Consider the following 21,797-nt stretch of genomic DNA (forward strand, 5'->3'; position numbering starts at 1 on the left):
AGCCTGAAGCATTTTCTTGAAGTTTGGGTTTTTTCATTAATCATTTAAAGTGGCTTTATTCTACTCAATTACATTTTTTTCTTTTGTGTTTTGGTCATGGCAGTCTTGCCTAAAAGTTTTTCAAATTGCTTACAGCTACATAACATTTACTTTCTGGTTCTGTAACACTTTTTTTCCTTGGTGTTTAAATACTGTACAAGTCTCGCATAAAAGAAGTTCAGTTATTTAACAGATACACTTGTCTTACACGAGACACTTGGATGCTACAGAAACAGTGGAACTCACAATAGCTACAGAGGATAATTGTAGCTATCTTATTTAAAAGTGGTACATTTATGTATAATTAGAAAGTATTCAGATTCAACAGACAAGTTTTGTTATATCCCTTTCTGGATTCCCACAGTTGACAGACCTTTTTTTAGTTTCTGTCTTTATGCATTCTGTTCTGTTCATATAGATTTTATGGGATCAAAAGCTTCACTGACAGATAAGGTTAGAAACCATTACTTCATTTTGGTGGTGGGGGGTATCACGGTAAATAATGAAAATGACGATTAAAAAAAAGTTGATATGGAATTGTATAGTGTAACCCTTTCTGGCTTCTTCACCCTGATGAATCTTAATTTTCCTTTTACGCATGTACACAAAATCACGATCAATTATTGTTTCATTAAAACTTTGGTCCATTACATCGTGGTGGTTGTGTCCAGTGTTTTCTACAGAAAATCATGATCAAGAATAGATTTTGCCTTGTTGCCTAACTCTCCTCTCCTGTCTCATACTGCAAAAGCCAACCAAGATACTTCTCAAATCCCTCTGAGATTAAACATTACAGTGACTTCAATATTTTAAACAGGATTTTCTAGGAGGAGATGGAACTGGGCACGAAATTCAAACTTAACATATAATCTTCAGATTAAAATATCAGTCAATGTCAAGACAACTTTGTTAAGATGTCTTTCTTCAAAACTAACCCTGATTCTTTGGTCGTCTTTCAAAATTTAACTTAGAAGCTATTTGGTTAATCAAGCAATTTACTTTAAGAAATCAACACAAAAAGAAAATAAACTATTAAATACATTAAAGGACTAGAAAATATACTCATTAGTAAACATACACCATATACAAAAACATATGAAAGTATTAGAATCTGATCTGAATGCTGAACTATTTTCACAACCTATTTATGTTAACGACCATTTCTGAAGCTAAACTCTCACAGTAGGCACTGGTTCATAGCATAAAAGCTCAAAAAACACCCATAAAAATTCCTTCTCTACAATAAAACATAAGATCATTGAGACCAATTCTATATTAAACTGTTTTTATTCAATTTCTTTTGACCTTTAAAAAAGGTGAAGTAGACTGGTCGATCAAGAACATTACACATTCTAAAACTTCCAAAAGACACCTTTAATATTCCATGTCGACTTGGTTCTCCAATAAAAGAAAATGAGTCTTTGGGGGCTATCAAAGCACTTTGACCCCATAATCTCCCAGTCCCAATGGTTTTGACCCCATAATCTCCCAGTCCCAATGGCTTAGTCTCAGACGTTTAAGAACAAACTGAGAACATTTTTCATTAAGATCTTCATATTTATCTGAAGAAAACACCAAATTAATATATTAAGCAAAGACCATGCTCATTCAAAAACCTCACACTGATTCCTTAAACCAGAGGCGACTACTGTTTGATAGCACTGATTAACATGCATGTAAAACTTTTCATTTTTTTGTCTTTAAATTTAGCAGAGAGTCAAAAAGTGCTACTACTCCTGATTCTATATTTCAATCTGGCTTTTGCCAAAACAGACAAATTTATGATCAAACTGTTACATTAGATACTTTTTCTGGTAAAAGGATTTTACCCCGATCATCCAATTTTCTCTTTAGCAACAGATACTGCAAAATCATTTCATCTAATCAATTTTAATTTTCTGTTTCTGACTATACAAAATTCCACTTTCCTTAATACTTCTTTTCTACATTCTAACCATTCTCTCAAATTTATGCAAGTAGAGTATATTCCAACTAGATTAAGATTAAAAGGGGAACCTACCAAGGTTACCCTGTTTCACCATATCTTTAACTTATACACCAACTCATTACTGCATAACTTATGATACAAGATTCATAAGTTGCTCTCCAAATTAAAAGGCATACTGATAATCTACACAGTTCTGCATGACTAATTACTGATTTCATTTTCCCCAACAAAGTTATCCCAACAGTTCTTTCTGCTACAGAAACCTGTTCTTCTCACTCTAGTTTAAGATTTAACTTAAATACTTTGCAGCTGAACTCTCTCTCAATATATATATATATATATATATATATATACATACATACATACACACATACACTTAAAATAATATTTTTACAAGTTGGAATGTCATCCAAGAGCCTATTAATTCCCTTTTATTCAAGGCCTTAGTTAAGAGTTCCTCTTGTCAACCTATTCCTAAAAATGTTTCATATCATTCCATATCAGAAGACCAAACTTCATTTTGCACCTAAAGGGCATCATGGTTTAAAACTATGTTTTGTTTTTTCTTGACAAGTTTTAATTTCATTTTACTTCAGATTGTATTTCAAATTACTATTAGTAAACTCTGGCACCTCATATGGATCAATTTATTGTCCAAATACTTACTGAACATATACTGCAATTGCATTACCCTTTTTGGAACTGACTTCACTGGCTAAGTTCCAGGTTCACAATTTACTGAGTAAAAAGAAAACTCCACCTTGGAATTCAAAAAAATTTGCTTTTTTATTGTATCTTTGTATTTGGAGCTATTTCAATCTATTAATATAACTCTCACTTATAAGTGTTTCTTATTACTTCAGTATACTTTAAAACTAAATGTCCATTGTGGGACCTGCGTTCCCTTTACGAGTCATGCTGGCCATAAGGAAGTGACTTGTTTTTTCTCCCACTAAACAAAACATCAGTAAAGCAAGTCAAAGGCATTTTAGACATCACAGGGGATACAGAAACAAATACTACATCAAAGTAAGCAAAACTGTGTGATAAGCAGTGATGTGCAATGTGAGGGTGATTGAGAAAAAGCCGACATGCAACCATGCTACTCTGAAAAACACATGGCCAGCACAGTATGCAAATGAGCATATAAAGACATGGAAATAAAATGAGAGTTATGGCAAATTCAAATGAAGATAAGCAATATGGCAGTACACAGAAACGCATGCTTCTTCAGCAATGACAACAGCTGGAACTGCTGACAGCAGCAAATCTAAGTTTTCTGTGACAGAGCCCAAAAAGATGTTAGCCACCACGCTAACAGATATGTATAAAAAGGAGACATTTCTCACCACAAAGAGTATGCGGTTACTCACCATGCCACTGAGGCTTCTGTTTGCGCCTAAAATTTCATGCATGCCATTCATGACAGAAATAGTAATCACTACCATGTGGACACAGGTACCATGCAGCAGCTGGTTGAGATGTGTTGTCTCATATATATGGTTGGAGGGATGGGTGGAATAACCATCCCTGTAGACATCAAGATGTGTGTAAGCTTTGAGAATACAGACTATAGTGACCTTCCAGGTCCAACAATATTTCAGCTGGCTCAGGGACACCACCGGTTTCTTTGGTACAGACCAGAAACATTGTCGAACTTGAATTTGGATTGACGAAGGCTGGTTTTTGCTGTCTGGATATCTTCAGTGGTGCCCTGTAATGTGATCCCAAAACAGGCAGTACAATATTTGCTGTGTGTGTAAAAGTTTACATGTTGATATGCAAACAAATATGGTGGAGGACAGACATTTGGGAAAGGACATCCACCAGTCAGTGGCAGTGTAACAGCCTGTTGAAGAGCTTATGGAGAAGCCAGCTATGGATGCAACATCTGGCACTGCTGTGTCAGCCAACTCCTGTCCTTCTGCAGCATCCTAGGGCTGAGAGGTGAGTTACACAGGCAGCCAGCTGTGTCTATGGAAGTGGGAGGGGATATGGCTGTCACATTATCCATGTCTATCATCAAAACCATGACCACTCAGCTGTGCCGGGATGTGTCTGCCATCATCATAGAGTTCAAATAGACCCCCATCATAAGGTGGCCTACATTCACTATGCAGTACTCTGACAACAAAGCATCTGTGAAAATACAAACATATTTGAGTATACAAATATACACTTCACCAATAACCACAATCCAGTGAGTGTAAAGCTCTATTAAAGAGCTCCCTGAAAAATCTAAATATAACGTACCTTTGCAGACAAGCGGTTGCTATAGTCTCAATGTGCCTGGAACAACAAAACAGTTATGCACATTAGCTGTGTGTATCTGAGTCAGCCAGGTTGCAAGGACTGTTCTACATGTTGGATAATACCCATTTGGGGCACTGAAATGAACACATGAGGCATTTGGTGAAGTTCAACTTCTAATCTTCCATCAGAAACAAAAGTAGGCTGTCACATGTCTCAAAGTACAGTTGTGTACACTTACCATAAATGTAGATGTTCAAGTGTATTCACTACTGCAGTCATCACATTTGGGTTATTTGCCTGCAGGTAGCACTCAGCCGGCCTGAATACCAGTCTTCGGATTTCTGCGTCGGATGCTGTCGCTTCTTCCATGACGTCAGGTCGTCAGGGGTATAAAACATGCAGCCGACGTCATTACATCAGTTTTTCTTGCCCCAGATGTCAGGTGCCCCCACAATAGTAAGCAATTATATGGTAAGGAACACCCCCAGCAAAAAGCAAATACACATGATATAATGCATGCCAAACAAGATAAGTCAAGAGAAGTCAGGAGGCGGGAGGGAGGGCAACCAGGACTGCAACAGTGAACACACTCGAACATCTACATTTATGGTAAGTGTACACAACTGTACTATGTTCTTCGTGTGCTGCAGTCATCACATTTGGGTTGACCCAAAGCTAAGGAAGGGAGGAGGAAGTTACAAGAGCATTAGGGCCAGCTATTAATCCCTGCAAAAATGCAGTGGCAAATCCAGCTCTGGATTTAGAAAAGATAGGCAAGTGGTAATGCTTGGTGAAGGTATGTACAGAGCTCCAGGTGGCAGCTTCTAGGATGTCCCTGGTAGGGACCCCTCTGAGAAATGCTGCAGAGGTAGATGCAGCACTGGTGGAATGTGATCTTATCCCCTGTGGGGTAGGTTTTCCATGATGCTTGTAGCAGAAATGAATGCAATGGGCTATCCATTTGGAAATTGTTTGCTTTGAAATGGCCTTCTCCTCTGCCCCTGCAGCAAAGCTAACTAGCAGCTGCTCAGATTTTCTGATAGGCTTAGTCCTGTCCAAATAGAATCTAAGTTGTCTGTGCACATCCAGAGTGTGCAGTATTCATTCCCCTTTGTTTTGTGGATTAGGGAAAAAGTAGGCAAATGAATGGACTGATTTAGGGCCACAGAAGACACCACCTTGGGCATAAAGGAAGGACTGGTCCCGAGGGAAACCCTGTCTGCAAGGAAGATAATGAAGGGCTCCACTGCCATGAGGGCTTGTAATTCAGTCACTCTTCTTGCTGAAGTGATGGCTAGAAGGAAGGCTATTTTCCAAGAAAGGAATTTCAACTCTGCTGTAGCAGCTGGTTCAAGGGGGGGGGGGGGTGAGCTTTTCTAATACAAAGTTAATGTCCCAGGCTGGAGTGGGAGCTCTCCTGGGGGGTCTTAAATTTTTGGCCCCTCTAAGGAATTGCTTTAGCAAGGGGTGAGAGAAGAGGTGTGGCTCAGTATTATAATGTGCTGAAATGGCAGAGGCATGAATTTTAATTGACGAGAAGGATAGGCCCCTGTGGAGCATTTCTGTTAATTACTATAGAATATGAGGTAAGCTGGGCACCGTTGTGCCCATCTCCTGAGCCAGGCTCCAGAACAGTATCTTTTCCACTTTTCAGCATAGGATTTTCTAGTACAAGGCCTCCTTGCCTCCAGAATGATTTCCAGTACCTGCTTACTGAGAGATGCTAAGGAGAGCTCAAGGAATTAGCCAGGCTGCAAGATTCAGGGTTTGAAGCTGGGGGTGCAGAATCTGGCCTGCCTGCCTGCTGGGACAGCAGGGAAGGGGTTTGAGGCAAGTGTCATGGTTGTAGCTGTGCCATACTGCGCAAGAAGGGTACCAGTGCTGGTGCAGCCAGTCTGGTGCAATCAGCATGGTCCTTGGCTTGTCTTGTTTGATCTTTAATGGAACCTTCAAGAGGAGAGGCAGAGGGGGAAAGGCATAAACTGAGAGGCTTTCCCAGGTAAAGGACAGGACATCCACTTTCCAAGCTTGGCTGTGGGGAGTTCTTGTGCAGAATTTGTTCAACTGGTAGCTCTGAGGGGAGGCAAACAGGTCTACCTCTGGAGTCCCCCATTTGTTCCTCAAGAGGTTGAATAGTTTGGGTTCTAGTTTCCATTCGTGTGGGACCATGAGATTTTTGCTTAAGTCGTCTGCCAGTGAATTTAGTATGCCTGGCAGGAATTGAGCTTGCAGGTGTACTTGGTAGCTCAAGGCTGTGTTCCACAGAGCCATGGCTATTCTGCAGAGAAGGTACGAGTGGGTTCCCCCCGCTTGTTTATGTACCACGTAACTGTGGTGTTGTCTGTCTTTACCAGTAGTTGTCCTGGAAGAATACGGTTTTTGAAGGCTGTCAGAGCATTCTGTACAGCTAACATTTTTTTTTGATTGATATGCATGTGCATCTATCTCGGAGTCCATTTGCCCTGAATGCACTACCCTGCCATGTGAGCCTCCCATGCATAGTCTGATGCATCTGTTGTTAGGGTTTGAGCGGCAGTGGGTAGTGTGAAAGGGAGTCCCTTGTTGTGGTAGCAGGCCTCTTCCCACCAAAGGAACTCTGTCTTTATACAAGGAATGATAGAAATCCATGATTCCAGGTCCTGAGAATGTTGACACCATAGGCTTTTTAGATACCACTGGAGTTTCCTCATATGAAGTCTTGCATATGGAATTAGTAAAAATGCAAGAGGCCATGCACCCCAGGGCTTGCAGTATTTTCCTTGCAGATAGCTGGGGTTTTATGGCCAATAGTTTGAAGTAGGTTGTCAAATAAACTTGTTTCTCTGGAGTGAGGAATGCCATCTGGGAAGATGTGTTCAAGCTTGCTCCCAGGAATACAATTTGTTGGCAGGGTTACTAGGTGAGATTTCTTTTCACTGATGGTGTATCACAGTGAGGTTAGAAGTTTCATTACAAATGCCAGGTGTTGTAATAGCAAGTCCTGGCTTTCTGCCTGAGTCAGACAATCGTCCAAGTATGGGTACATTTGAATATTTCTCTGCCTGCATAATGCAATGGCTGGAGCTAGACACTTTGTGAATACCCTGGCTGCAGTAGATAAGCCAAAGGAAAGTGCAGAGAACTGAATGCATGGACCCTGCCCTGAAGCGTAGGTATTTTCTGCAAGATTCCCTTATTGGGATGTGCAGGTAAGCTTCCTTTAAGTCTAGGGTTGCCAGCCAGGCATTCTTGGCTAGCATGGGAAAAAGCTGTTGCAGAGTTAGCATTTTGCATTTTGTAACTACCAGAAAGGTGTTGAGAATAGAGAGGTCCAGGATAGGATGCCATGAGTTGTCTTTTCTGGGTACCAGAAAAAGCCTAGAATAAAAACCATGTCCCCTTTGTTCTGCTGGGACAGGCTGAATAGCCCTGATATTGAGAAGAGAGAGAACCTGCTGTTGGGCCTCCGCCCATTGATTTGGGGGTAGGTCTGGCCAAACATTTGGTGTTGGTAGGGTGTGGAAGTGGAATCTGTATCCTTGGGAAACTATGTTCAAAACCCATTTGTCTGGGTAATGAGTTCCCAGCTTTTTGCATGCAGGGTGAGCTTTCCTCCTGAGAGAGCAGGTAGTAGAGCAGGGCTTGGAACGGTTATGGTTAAGTCATTGTGCCATTTTTCTGCTCCCTGCTTTGGAAGTTGGAGCCCCCCACTGCTTAGGTTGTGTGTAGCCAGAGACTGTGGCCTAGGTGGTCTGCCGTTCCTGGGTTTGGACTGAAAAGGCCTAAAATGGGACTAGAAAGGACCAGTTCTTTGAAGGCCAATGCCTACTGAATCTGGGAGGCTGTACTTGTAGGAAATCTTTAACAGTTTGCATAGATTTAGCTTTTTCCTCCATCCTTTTCCATACTTCTGCTTTGTTGCCAAAAAGGTGGTCTTAAGTGAGCATCCAGTAATTCAGCTTTTACATGTTCTGGAAAGTTTTGTTCCTTAAGCCAAGCATGCCTTCTAAGTACAGACCCAGTGACAGCAGCCCTGCAAGATGCTTCTAAAGCATCAAAACCACATTGCAAAGTATGTTTACCAACTTGTTCTGCAGAATGCATTAAATCCTGTAATTCTTTGTATTCAGTACAGTCAGGAATCAACATAATTTTCTGTTTAAGTAGCCCCATAACATGCTGCTGATACTTTAATATATGAAACTGGCAGTTTAAAGCCCTAATGGCCAAAGTAGCAAAAGTGTATACCTTCTTACCCCATCTGTCTAGGGCTCTAGAATCTCTATCAGAAGGTGTAGGATTTTTGGCAGCAGTAGCCTTAATGCCTTTTGGTCCTTGGGAAATGGTCTCTGGATCCGCAGAAGGATTCTTGAAGAGGAACTTGTGAGAGTCAGGTATGCTGTAATACCAGTCAGGTTTTCTGGGAGCTGGAGGTAAAGTGTCTGGGGAAAGGCTAGATTCCAAGAAAGCATTATCTACAATGTCCAGAACAGAAGGGATAGCTAAAGGCCTGTGCTGAGGTAGGAGTAAGAATTCCCTAAGTCTCTTTTTGGAGTCAGAGTAATCCTGGCTTTCAACAACGGAAATGCTCCCTAAGAGTGTGCAAGATTTCACTGAAAGAAAAATCTTCTGGAGGGGAAGCAGAGGGAATGAAATCCTCTGCATCAGAATCCTCATAAGTAGATAAGGGCAAATCCTGGTAATCAGAAGGAGCAGAAAAATCAGATTCCTGATCAGAAGAATCAGAAAGAAAATCAGTTCTAGGTCTCTTAGAAGGGGAAGACTGGCTTCCCCTAATTAAGGTAATGAGGTCTTCAGCCATTCTAAGCATTTGTTTTTTAGGCATATGGGCCTGAGCCTGCGGTTTGGTCGATTTTCTAGGCGTGGTGCGAGTTTTAGGCCTGGATGAAAACTATGGCATCGGTTTAATATGAATGTCTGTAGGCCTGAATACACCTTGCACAGCGGCTCCGGACCCATCCAAGGTAGAGACATCCGCAGGTTCCGTAGTCGAAGAAGTAACTCGCGGCATACCGGACTCTGAATGGGTCTCAGTAGAGGCCTGCGAATCAGAAGTAGCGGGTATCAGGGGCTGCGAAAGCATCTCACTGAGTACCGGTGGACTGGCGACTAGCTTAACGGAAGCGTCAGCAGTTTTGGACCTATGCAGTCTGTCTCTGCAGTTATCCTTACGTTTTTTCAGAAGATCGGTAGTCGGATGGCTTGACAAAGCCATTTCGGAGTAGACAGAATGAGTACGAAAGTAATTAGCTGCAAAAGTAGCCTGGCGACGAATAGTTCAGGCATTGAATAAGGCACAAAAACCGATGAGGGACATCGTGGTCTGGGCCTAAGCAGGGGATGCAATAAGAATGAAAATCTCTATGAGGTATTTGCTTTCCACAGGTAAGACCATTGCTAGCTTTTACTGACATCAGTTAGAGCAAGAAAAAGGATCCCCAACAGGGTACTTGGCTTTTTTGAAGACTTCGGGTCTGAAACTCCAAAACGAAAATTTCAGGAGTTGGCCAACCAGCACTTGCGAACTGCTTCTACTTTGGGCACCGCACGTCACGAAAGACTGATGTAATGGCGTCGGCTGCATGTTTTATACCCCTGACGACCTGACATCATGGAAGAAGCAACAGCATCCGATACAGAAATCTGAAGATTCTGGTATTCAGGCCAGCTGAGGGCTACCTGCAGGCAGAAAACCCAAATGTGATGACTGCAACAGTAAAACACAAAGCACATCAGAGGTGACAAACTGTTTCATTTTGGCAGGATATGACTCTTGTTGCTGTACCCCCAACAATGACACTTCACTCATGTCAGCAAGGTTACCTTCGTGTTAGCTTGAGCAATCATGTCAGTGACCCTTCGTTACATCTGCTCATGTGTTCTGTTGTAACCAACAACCATGCTCACTTGCTCGACACAAGGTCCCACCAAAAAAGCTCACGAAAGGCCCAATCCATTTAATTGCTCCAGAGCATCTGTCAGCTATAGTCAAAGATGGCCTGCAGGAGGATATAATTTCCCGCCTGGGAGAAATTTTCATTTCTCTTTTTCCCAGTGTCAAGACTATCTACTTGCAAAATGTGTTTCAGCATCACATGAAAATATCCAACGTTACAGTAGCCTTTATTACTTCTTAATTACAATAAGGTACAAACCACTTTTACAGTCATCAGCCTTTTGATGACAGTCAGTATACAATGGTCCTAGGTGTTGTACTGACACAAAGCAGCAGGCAGCATTACCCTGGAAAGAAGGACATGCAGAAACACAGGCATACTAGAGCATGTCAAGTGCTGTGTGTTTATAACCCACACTAGCATACATACTGACTCCATTCAAAGTATGGATAAGTACAAATGTGTTTCCACTCATTCTCTCTTTCCCCAGAACTGTGGAAGGGCAACAATGTTCAGATTTGTATTTCAACCACCCACCAATGACATACACTGAGTAAGATACAGCTGGGTCCTCTAATGGTATACACACAACTGGTATATTACACCTGTTTTCAGTACATATGCATCACAACAGTAGGCTATGGCCTACGGCAGGACATACATCAGCACGTTCATGCGATTCCCTAGTATTACTCACATAAGGCTTCTTACAAGGGTATTTGTGAAGATCCACCCCCTCCAATCTCAACTCAAGCAGTCAGCACAGCCATACAGATTTAGCATGAGGCAGTACACAAATGCTACACAGGCATTATGATCATTCAATCTCGCATCAGTCCCTGATGCAGAAATTACCTGCATGTGCTGCAACCTTCTCCCCATGGAGCATTAATAGGACAGTGAACTTAGTTCATGGTATTTTACGCCTCCTCCATTTACTAAAACACACACACAAACACTCTTTCACAGCCACAGTCTTCTACAACAAGTGATTTGAAAATGTGAGTGGACAAGCCACTCAGGTTGCATCACAGAGATCCACTGCCATCACACTCTTAAAGTCCCCCTCAACAGTATCAACTAATAATATTGGGTAACTGACCCCTGTGTACTGAAGTCTCACACTGAGTAATGTCCTCGATACAGCCACACCGTTTTCAGAATACACTGCAGGCTATATGATAGCATATGACATTTATGTACAACCACATAATACATATAACTAACGGAATATTTACACTATGGCGCTAACAGTTCTTGTCCTAAAACCATGACCTAGGCATCCCACTTAATACAACGCATATATACCCTTCCAGGCACTAACTGTCATACTATGTAACAAACTGCTGTCCATGTGCATATACCCTTAGGACAGTGCATATACCCTTAGGACAGAAGTCACCTACTGTCAAGCTCAACCCACAAAGCCAACCTTCTTTCCAAAGCAATATCATGCAAGTCTCCAAACAACATATACCAAAGTATATGTAAAAAAACAGTAACCAATGTTTGAAGAGATTAGTTCATAGATAGGTACAAGGCTGTTGGTTCTAGGGCCTATACAAGCCTAGCCAAACAGGTACCCTGGCTTTCGCCACCCAAGAAAAATTATTTTCCTGTGCCCCTGTCAAGCAGAGCCACAGAAGTGATCCCTGGGGTGAATTTCCTATTACCCATCCAATATAGGTTCATAGATAATTTTCCATTCACTTACCTTATTTTTCCTGTTAAGTAAAGAAAATTGGAAAGTTGCCCCAAAATATGCACTCTATACAACTGTTTCACTCAGTGCGATGGATTCTATAGCATGAACAAAGCAATGGCTGCAGCGGTTTTATTACACATTTATGAGGCTCTTTGCACGGTTGTTATGCTAATAAGCCTACTTGGAATGAAAGTCTCTGAATCACACTTCTATCATATTGTGCAGGGGACTAAGGCTTGTTCAGCATTGTGCACTCTCACCAGTAGCTGTAAAGTATATCAATTGGCAGGTCAATGACCCAGGCCAGGCTAGACCATGAATAAAAATTACTGCTTCAGTATGGCCTGTAGAGGTGCTGAAGTGCAGACACGGAAGCAAAAACTGTGCCGGCTGCTCTGACACTCCTTCAGTGATAATAGTTCACACCCTGACATCATCCTACCATGCCACGTGTACCCACAATATGCTATGGTAAGACCAAGCCACGCCATGCACATGAAGTTCCCACTATTGCATGTCACATATCAGCAGTAACAATGTGCATGGACTTGAAACAGCAACTACAGTCTCCTGGACTGTGACCTGGTGGCTATGGCTTCAGCAGACTTTGGGTGGCGAGGCTCCCAGGTGGTGCTCTACCAGGAGTCAAAAACATTTTTGCTCCTTATATACAGAGACCACCAGGAGCTCCTGCTGGGGAATTTGTATGGGAGTCCAGTGTAATGTGGATGGCTGTTACATCACTGCCAGGGTGGTGACTGCTACAACTGGCATCAGACACTCATGTAAGCAGTGCAGTTACCACTACAATGAGCTCAACAAGTGCCATCTTGACCTTCTATGCCAATGGGAGGAGAAAATTAGAGTGCTCCTGAGATGTACAGTAATATACATACCAGGTTACTTTTACAGTACTTAACACAGAGATACAGGTGTCCTGGCTGGAAATCTGGTTCATGATGCTTCTCCATTTTACTACTGTTCTTCAGCTCCTGAGCAGATAAAGGAGAACCAGCTTCTTGCTAAAAGGCAGATGGAGCATATTTCCAGACAAAGGGGTAAGGAAGATTATGGTCATACAGTAGGCAGCTATTGAGTATCATCAGAACAGTATGTTAGACAATACTATAATTATGTGAAGGTAGCCATAACACGCACCATCACCAGTACACACTGCTGGGCACACCCTCTCTGCTCCAGCTGGCATGATACACAAGAAGGACACAGAACATATTAGTGGTTTTCATGTATTCATAGCTGCAAATGTTCACTAAAATGCAGTGCCAGACATCCAGGCTGTTGGCCCATTACCATGCTGTGGGCACTGCCACAGCACAAGGTGTCCTACAACAAGCAAACTATACATATCCCAATATCTGCCATGCAACTCTCCATCAAATGCCCATGCATGTGCCAATGGCATACCCATGGTATTTCGACATTACATCTACTTTGTCTCGTAGCACGTATTAGCTTACATTATGGTAGCTGCCCATGTCTGCAGTACTGTCTTGTCTGCCTGCGGTGCAACAAACTGGCATAGTGAACATGGTGGACTGCATAGTGTCCATGTTCACATAGCCTTTCTTTGTTGTTTTCCTAACATGACATAAGTAGAAGAGCACAACAGCACACATCTTCCATCGCCTCTGATGCCCAGCACATTACAGACACTAGCACCACACATAGCTCACTAAGGTGATTGCTATTATGCACCACACCACTGTCTTCACATCTTCCATTAGGCCTGTATCTCATTATATGCCTGCTCATCATGTCAACCAGTGTCATTATGCTTCACAGCAGATATCTAGTCCTTCTGTATACATCTGTATGGCTGACAGACGGACAAAAACTACTAATGCTTTCTCTCTCTCTCACTATCCCTCATTTATAATTTGACATTTACTGCTTTAGTTTTCTCTACTGCTAGTAATATTTTATGCAGTGTCAGCCACATCTGTGCCTGTGGTGTGGTAGAGGACCCTGTTCCATTATCCTGCCCTGCCTTCTCCTACTGGGTTTACACCTGCATCCAGGCCTGCTTACTAAGATGGTTACATGGTGGCTTCTGTTGATATATTAGCAGACAAGGCACTGTCACTCTCTGGTGATGCCACAGATAGGTCCCATTTTGTTACCTGGCAGGACCTGGAAGAGCTAATGGCAGAGGTTGTAGATTGGTGGCTGGTCACCTTCATTGGCCACCTGGAGAACTCTCTTGTGTGACTAGGAGAGTCATACAGCTGCATGCAGCGTAGTAGTGTACCATCAGAAGTAGGAATACAAAGAGGTCAGTTACAGAGGGTACTCACTTCTGCCAGTTCATGCCCAAGGCAGCATGAAAAGGAGCCACGATTCTACCCTATTCTAAATCACAGCATCCATCCTTCCTTTCATGTCACCTCCTTTCCTTCCTCTGCTGTTTATAGTCCAATCCTCCCAATCACCAACTGTCCTCTTTCTGCCAACAGATGCCTATCCACTGCTTCCCCCTTTGTGTGCCCCCCTGTTTCCATCCCTACACTCCCTTTCTGTATCCCACCCTCCACTCACATCCTTTCCCACCTACTACTCTAGAGGGGAAAAAGGCACATACTCACCCTTAAAAAAAGTTTACCCTTCCTTTTTCTTCTCACTCACACAATTTCTTTCCCCAGTGCCTTTCATCCTTCTGTGTTTCTTGACTTGCTCTTCCCCTTTTCTGACTTCCCTGTCTGACTTCCCTGTGCTCCCATTTCCTCTATTTAAATGAATAAAATTAATACAGACAATGTTGGGAGCCATGTATTATGGCTTGCAGCAATTCTCATAGCATCATGAAACTGTGCAACTGGATGAGTATACTTGCAGGCATGTACTGCTGCTTGAAAATTCTTCACCTACACACATGCGGGCAGATTTATTAATTAGTTAATAGCTGTAGCATTAAATGCCTTAATATTAATTGATAATTACCTTATGGTCATGTTACGCAACTTGGCATTATGTTGGTAGCTCTTACACAACCATGTTAGGCATGCATACGACTTCCAGGGATGATCCAGAATCTGACCACTTATCACTTTTTTCTGAACTACCCTTATCTGCATTGACCAATAGTTTCTCTAAACCAATTCACAGCAGCTGTAAAAATCACTCAAAACATAAGGTAGATATACTGCAGTTTTTTTCTACAGCTGTCAAATATGCAGTTCTTCAATTACTGACATACCTCCCCCCCACCTGATGTGTGAAACCTTTACTTTAAAACGGGAGCTGTAACGGACAGAAGTTTCTTCAAACAACTTATAAGAGATATGAGGATTGCTTGTACTGCTCCACAATGTCACCATTAAGATGATATGTGTTGTTTTAATCCTGAATGTTGCAGAAATGTGCCATATTTGCTCAAAATTATTTTACTTGTGTAACTCTTGTCACATTATCTCTACCTTTACAATGCAAATGGTACTTCTTCAAAACAAGCACAACCTTCTGTTCTTGAATTTGTGTTGGTGTAATGTTACCCCTCAATCTGATATACTGCAGCATACTAACACTTCAAAGTCACAGTCCTTGACCAGGACAAATTATTCTTTGTGCTGTGTATACAAACAAAACACAACTGAGTGCAGAGTACAAAGCATTGGTACTTGCAGAAAAGAATACCATCACTATCCAAAAAGATGCAGTTAATTATCTTCACTGATACTGTTTATCTTTCTCTCTGCAAGAAAGCCAGTAGAAAAAAAGCTTCCATATCACGCAACATTTTTGTAACTGCAGATGCTAAAATCAAAATTACTGAGGACTGCCTATGTATGACTGTTAGCAATACCGGATAAGAATAAAAGTATAGTTGTGCATGATGTAACCATAACAGTAGCTGACCTACTTCTTACTGTTGCAGTATTCTTTACAGATGGGATACCCTGCCATGGAGAGACGAACATCTTGCCAGCATACCAAAGCTTTATGTCCTTCTGGGCACTGTATGTCAGACGTATGTTCTATGTCCAGGGTGTAAGGTACACAAGTGGTGTATGAGTACCTAATCCTCAGAACTGAACTGCCCCCAGAACCACCACATCATCCCAAGAGGAAAAGTTCAGCATGTGCATCCAGGAAGAGAAGGAAGAAAGAAAGAAAGAAAGAGGAAAGAGAGAGACCTTTTGGACAAATGAAAAGCAACAGAAAAAGAAAACTGGGGAAAGAAGGGAGGGACAGAATACTGCAATAGTGAGAAATGGGACATCAACTGTTATGGCAAGCTCTTACACAACTGTATTATGTCCTTCCTTATTGCTGTTGAAGTATTATTTATAAATGGTTGAGTACAAAAGCTACTGGACAGGATGGGAAGGAGAAGACACAGAGCAACCCTCTTAAAACTGATGCAGGATAGCCCTGGCAAAACTTGCTCTGGCTCCAGAAATGACACCCAACTTGTAATGTTTAGTGAAGACATGTACAGAGGACCAAGTAGCAGCTTCTAAAATGGGTCTACTATCCAAACCCTTAAAAAAGGACCAGGAAAAAGCTACATCCCTGGCAGAATGAACACAAACTGAAAAAGAAAGCTGCTTGCCATGAAAAGAATAGCAGAAAGAAATGGCCTTAGAAATCAGGAAGGAGATGGTTTGCTTACACACAGCTAAACCAAATTTCCTAGCATGATAGGAAACAAAGGGGAAACAAAGCTGATCAGATTTCCTGATATCTTTACTTTTCTCCAGGTAATATCTGAGCTGTCTTTGTAAATCTAAAGTGGGAAGGATCGTCTCACTATCAGTTATTTACGGATTCATTCTTTGTTAACCAGGTTAGTCCCACTAGGCTGGTAGCCTCTTTTCAGGGGAGACCCGAGGTTTTATTTATACTACAACATTCTGTGAAGGAAGATTAATTCATTGGATTTAAGGACAAATCAATTACTATCTTGGGCATAAGAGGAAGACTGGTATGAAGAGACAAAAACAAAAAAGGGGGAACTGCCATGAATGGTTGAAGTTCAGAAACCCTCTTGATAGAAATCAGGGCTACTGACAGAATATCCTTTCATGTCCTGCATTGCAAGGAAGAGGAAACTGCAGGTTCAAAAGAAGACTGAGTCAATTTCTCAAGAACAAAATTAATGTCCCAATGATGAGGATGCCTTTCAAAATTAGTCTGACTTCAAAACTAGAAGCCAGTGGTGGATTCAAAGGCAGACAAGCAGAAATGGCTGACAAATGAGCTTTAATGGATGAATATGCCAGGCCAGAAGTGAGCAACTCACATAAATAAGAAAGGACCATAGGAATACCCACAGAAAAGGGTCCAGGTCATGCTTGAGATACCAAATAGAACATCTCTTCCATTTAGCCACACAGAATTTTCCAGTAATGAGTTTTCTGGCCCCTGCAAAACTTAAAGCATGTCCTCAAAAAAGTGGTCTCTAAAAGGAATCAAAACTATTAGCCAAAGAGTCAAATGAAGGGGGGACAAGTGAGGGTGAATGAGAAATCCCCTGTCTTGTGTGAGAAGACCCATCATGTGAGGTAACTTGCAATGACTACCTATTGTCAGATGGAATATCAGGCGAAACCAATGCTGTCTGGGCCAAAAGGGGGTCAGCAGCAAGATTTTGGGTGTGTTTCACATGATCATGTGCAGGACCTTTGGCAAAAAAGGAAGAGGGGGATAAACATACAGAAACATCCTCTTTCAAAAAAGAGACAAGGTGCCCACTTTCCAAGCCAGAGGGCTTGGCATTCTTGGACAGAACCTGGGAAATTGTCTGTTCAGAGGGGAGGCAAAAAGATCTACATGAGGAGAACGCTACTGATGAACAATGTCCAGGAGCACCTTCATTCACTAGGACCTGCCCTAGACATGATCAGTGTCTGTGATTAAACGGTATGTAAAATGCCTGAAGGGTCAAGTGATGGCAGATAGCAAGATCCCAAACCTGTAGAGCCAGCCTGCAAAGAAGGTATGACTTGTGTCCCCTTGCTTGTTTCTTATACCACACGGAGGTGGTTTTGTCTATAAAGACCCTTAGAGGTTTGGGAGTTCAAAAACAGTGGAAAGCATGGACAGTCAGAATCAGAGCTCTCATCTCCTTGACACTGAATTCATTTGCAAACTGTGAGGGAGACCAATCCCCATACCCTGATATTGTTGGAGGAAGCGCTCCAACCCTGATCTGAAGCATCAGTGTACAGCTCCTGAGTGGAACAGGAACCTGAAAAGGCAAGCCAAGATTCAGAAAGATCTAATGAATCTGCTAGTGAAACTCAAGCTTGAGGCAAGGTACTGGAGGAATAGGAATATACAAAGGATGGCAATGCCAAAGCCAGATGGTTTCCAGATACCAATGAAACTTCCTCACAGAGCGTCTGGCAAAAGGAACCATAGGAATGATGGGTGCCATTAACCCCAGAGCTTGAAGGAATTACCTTGCATGAAGCACTGAGGGGAAGAAGGGACTGAAAATAAGCTGTCATGTACAGGACATTGGGTGGAGGCAGCACAGCCATCATTGGCACAGTCTGAATCCTGCAGCCTAGAAAAAAAACTGATCTTGAGAAGGAGTCAGCACAGACTTTTTCAGGTTCAAGGTGAACCCTAGACTTTGCAGGGGAAGCAATGTAAATTTTGAGATCCTGAAGATGATACTGGGAAGGAGCTTGAATCAAGGGGTCATCTAAAGATGGGGAAATCTAAATTCCATGAAGCTCTCAGAATGTGTCTCTCATGCTAATATGAGCCTACTATTGAGCAGCATTCTACCTTCTCCAAGAATGATCCACAATACGAACAGAAGATGAGTGAGACTTTAATAATTGGCTTAGTTTCTGGTGTCATTCTAAAGCAGTGCAATATCTGTCAGCATGGAAGAGAAGATCAACAGACCATGCTGCTTTGCCAGGGATGGTCGTCACCTCTTCACTCTGGCTTTTCAAATATTAGCTAAAACACTATCCTCTCCCACAGTGCCTTTTTTAGGGAATGCCAAAGTGAAAATACTTCCAACATATCAAATCAAAACCAAGAAAAGCTAAAGGTGTTACTGCTCAATGTTAGGAGTTTAAACAAGAAACACCACTCCTTAGAAGCTCTCCCCACCCTACAAAATGCCAACGACCGTGCAGTCAGTGAGATATGGTTTAAAGATGTGGAAAGCACACCGGCAGTGCAAAGCTATAATGCCTTCCACACATTTAGACTAGCTAATATACAGACGGTGATGAAAGGTGGAGCTATCTGGATTTATATACCTCAATTATGGTCAAACAGGACAATGCACTTGAGCTTCTCCACGTTCATATCACCACAAGCAAAATTCCATATCACTTCTTTGCAAGCTATAGGTCTCCCTCTATGACCCAGAAAATCCATAACATGTAATTAAACTTTTTGGAAACCCTCACCATCCAAGCCAATACCATATTCATGGGTGACTTTAATTACCCCACTATTAACTGGGAATCTATATGACACCAAAAGTGCAGGCACAGACATGCCTGGATTTTGTACACACAAACTCCCTGGACCAGACTGTTAATACACCGACCAGGGATGCAAACATACTGGATTCGGTCCTCACTATTACGGGAGTGCTGCATGTCCCCTAGTGTAATGTCTTCTCTAATAAGGTCAGAACACAAAATGGTGTCCTTTGAAGTAAAAAGGAAACCTAGAACTGCAGCTAACCCTGGAATGATCAGGAACTACTCTAAGGACGACTTCCTACTATTAAGTGACAACCTGGCAAAATATCACGACACCATAAACCCTGAGAACACTGCTGCTAATGCAGAACTGTTCAAAGAAACTCTACCAAAGCAGGTTAAAAGCTTCATAGAGGCAGCTGTACCCACCAGGAAGAAAGTAAAGAACTAACTCAAAAAACAAGCTACACTGGTAGAATCACAACATCAATAGGATGTATAACTGAAGGAAGAAAATCACTCATGGCAAAAATTATGAGGCATAGCACCCAGCAGGATAAAAGCACTCTCACAAACAAATCAGAGTACAAATAAAGTTTACCAAAGCCAAACATGAGGTAGATTTGACCTCCCTGGTCAAGAGCAACCACAAGGCATTCTTTAGCGATGTCAACAACCTCAAAGGAATTGTTTGTACAGCTTACTAGTAAATGCAGCCACCTATACTGAGCCATAAGAGAAAGCAAACCAATGCTCTCTCTACGGCCAAGAACAATGCATCAATGGGCCCAGAGAATATCCCACAATGCCTTCTGAATAGCATGAAACATGACCTATCAGGCCCTCTGGAATTGCTATTAACTGTAACCTCCAAACAAGCTTTGTGCCTCATGAATGGAAAACAGCAACAGTCATCCCTCTGCACAAAGGTGGACTATCTTACAGACCCTGGAAACTACAGGCCTACAAAAGTCTCATTAGTTTCATATGCAAAGCCATGGAAAGAATTATCATGGACATGATCAATAATAACATAAGAAACCTCCAGATACTGGACCCAACCCAATATAGTTTCATCAAGGGCAGGTCGTGCTTACTAAACCTGTTGGACTTCTTTGAGAAGATCACCAAAACAATGGATAAGGGCAAGACGGTTCACACTGCCTACCTTGACTTGACCAAGGCATCTGACACAATACCCTACCCGGGCATCTTTAAACTCAAGAGATTAGGTATAAACCCTTATGTCTCATCCTGTGGATAGTCAGCTGGATTAAATACAGGCTCCAGGAAGTTAGAATTGGGAGTCCACCTCTACAAAGTGGCCAGTCACAAGTGGAGTCCCTCAGGGTTTAGCCCTGAGCCTGCTCCTTTTTGACATTTACTTCTCTGAAGTCAAGGCCACTGTCAAGGGCCTCTGGCTGAATACATCTGCAGATGACTGTAAATTAGGAGCAGTCCTAGAATTCCCCACCAACACAAATGTTCTCCAGGAAGGGCTGACACAGACAAATAACTTGTATCACAGCCATAGACTACAACTAAATCCTAAGAAATGCATACCAGTATATTTCGGGAAGTCATCCACCCAGGTAACTATCATACTAACAACACAACCCCCCTCCAAGAGTTGACCTAGTAGTCAGGGACTTGGGAACACACAGACAGACAGTAAACTAGCCTTTGACTATCATGTGTCTACAGTAGTGGGGAAATAATTCTATGTTATGCAACTTACAAATAAATGTCTGGCATCTATGCCAAGGAAGTCATTGTTCTCCCGTATTAAGCATTCATCAGACCTACCACTGAATATAATGCCCCCTTTGGTATGTAGCTAACCAGGCATATCCAACAATTGGAACATCCACAGAGGTACCTCACTAAAAGAATACAGGGCTTATGTAACATGTCCTGTGCAAGAGTGCAAGGCCCTATCCTGTAAGTCTGTCTCCTACAGGCTATGCCTAGCATACAAGGCAGTGTCAGACTCCACCGTGAAGGACTGCCTGCATATCTGCAAAACAAACAGCACCAGAATTACCTGTTCTAGAGACTTAAACCTTTTCTGTGATATAAACAAGACTTACTGGAGACAAAAGTATGTATCCCAAAGACTACCGCATTCTCTGAAACAGACTCCCTATTCATGTGAAACACAGTTCCTCTTCCCTTGTTTACATACCACATTATTACATCATTGTCTGTGATTACCAAAGTGGTCCTGGAGTGCACAAATGGTTCAAAGTCCTTAAAGCTGTTATGAATGCAATCATTTATTTGATGTTTATACACCTTTTTCTTGAAATTATAGTTGCAAAGATCTTGTACTTTGATGCCCTTAGATAAAGCCCAAGCAAAGTCTGATGCATCTGTGGTTTGGGGGCTGGAGGTGAAAATGGAAGACATAGATTCAAAAACACCTGGTCCATCCATCAAAGTAGCTCTTTCTTGACAAAATTCAGCACAGGGATTTGAAAATGCAGAAGGTGCTGATGTGGGGTCCTTACTGATTTCAGGAACCATTTAATTTTTCT

The 21,797-nt window shown here is 42.0% G+C and overlaps 1 protein-coding gene across 3 annotated transcripts in view; it reads right to left on the bottom strand.

Moving 5' to 3' along the window:
- LONRF1 (LON peptidase N-terminal domain and ring finger 1) overlaps nt 1–21,797 on the bottom strand; it is a 1,181,374-nt gene that overhangs the window by 746,524 nt on the left and 413,053 nt on the right. For 2 of the 3 annotated variants that reach the window (XM_044062498.1, XM_044062495.1), the window contains exon 7: nt 4,241–4,276. The exons of the other annotated variant lie outside the window; for it this stretch is intronic. In XM_044062498.1, the coding sequence (XP_043918433.1) occupies nt 4,241–4,276 (36 nt within the window). The remainder of the gene's footprint in view (nt 1–4,240; nt 4,277–21,797) is intronic. 3 annotated transcript variants of the gene reach the window in all.

This window comes from Protopterus annectens, chromosome 2.part1 (genome assembly GCF_019279795.1).
Source record: "Protopterus annectens isolate FY-2018-M chromosome 2.part1, PAN1.0, whole genome shotgun sequence".
Classification (NCBI taxonomy): Eukaryota; Metazoa; Chordata; order Ceratodontiformes; family Protopteridae; genus Protopterus; species Protopterus annectens.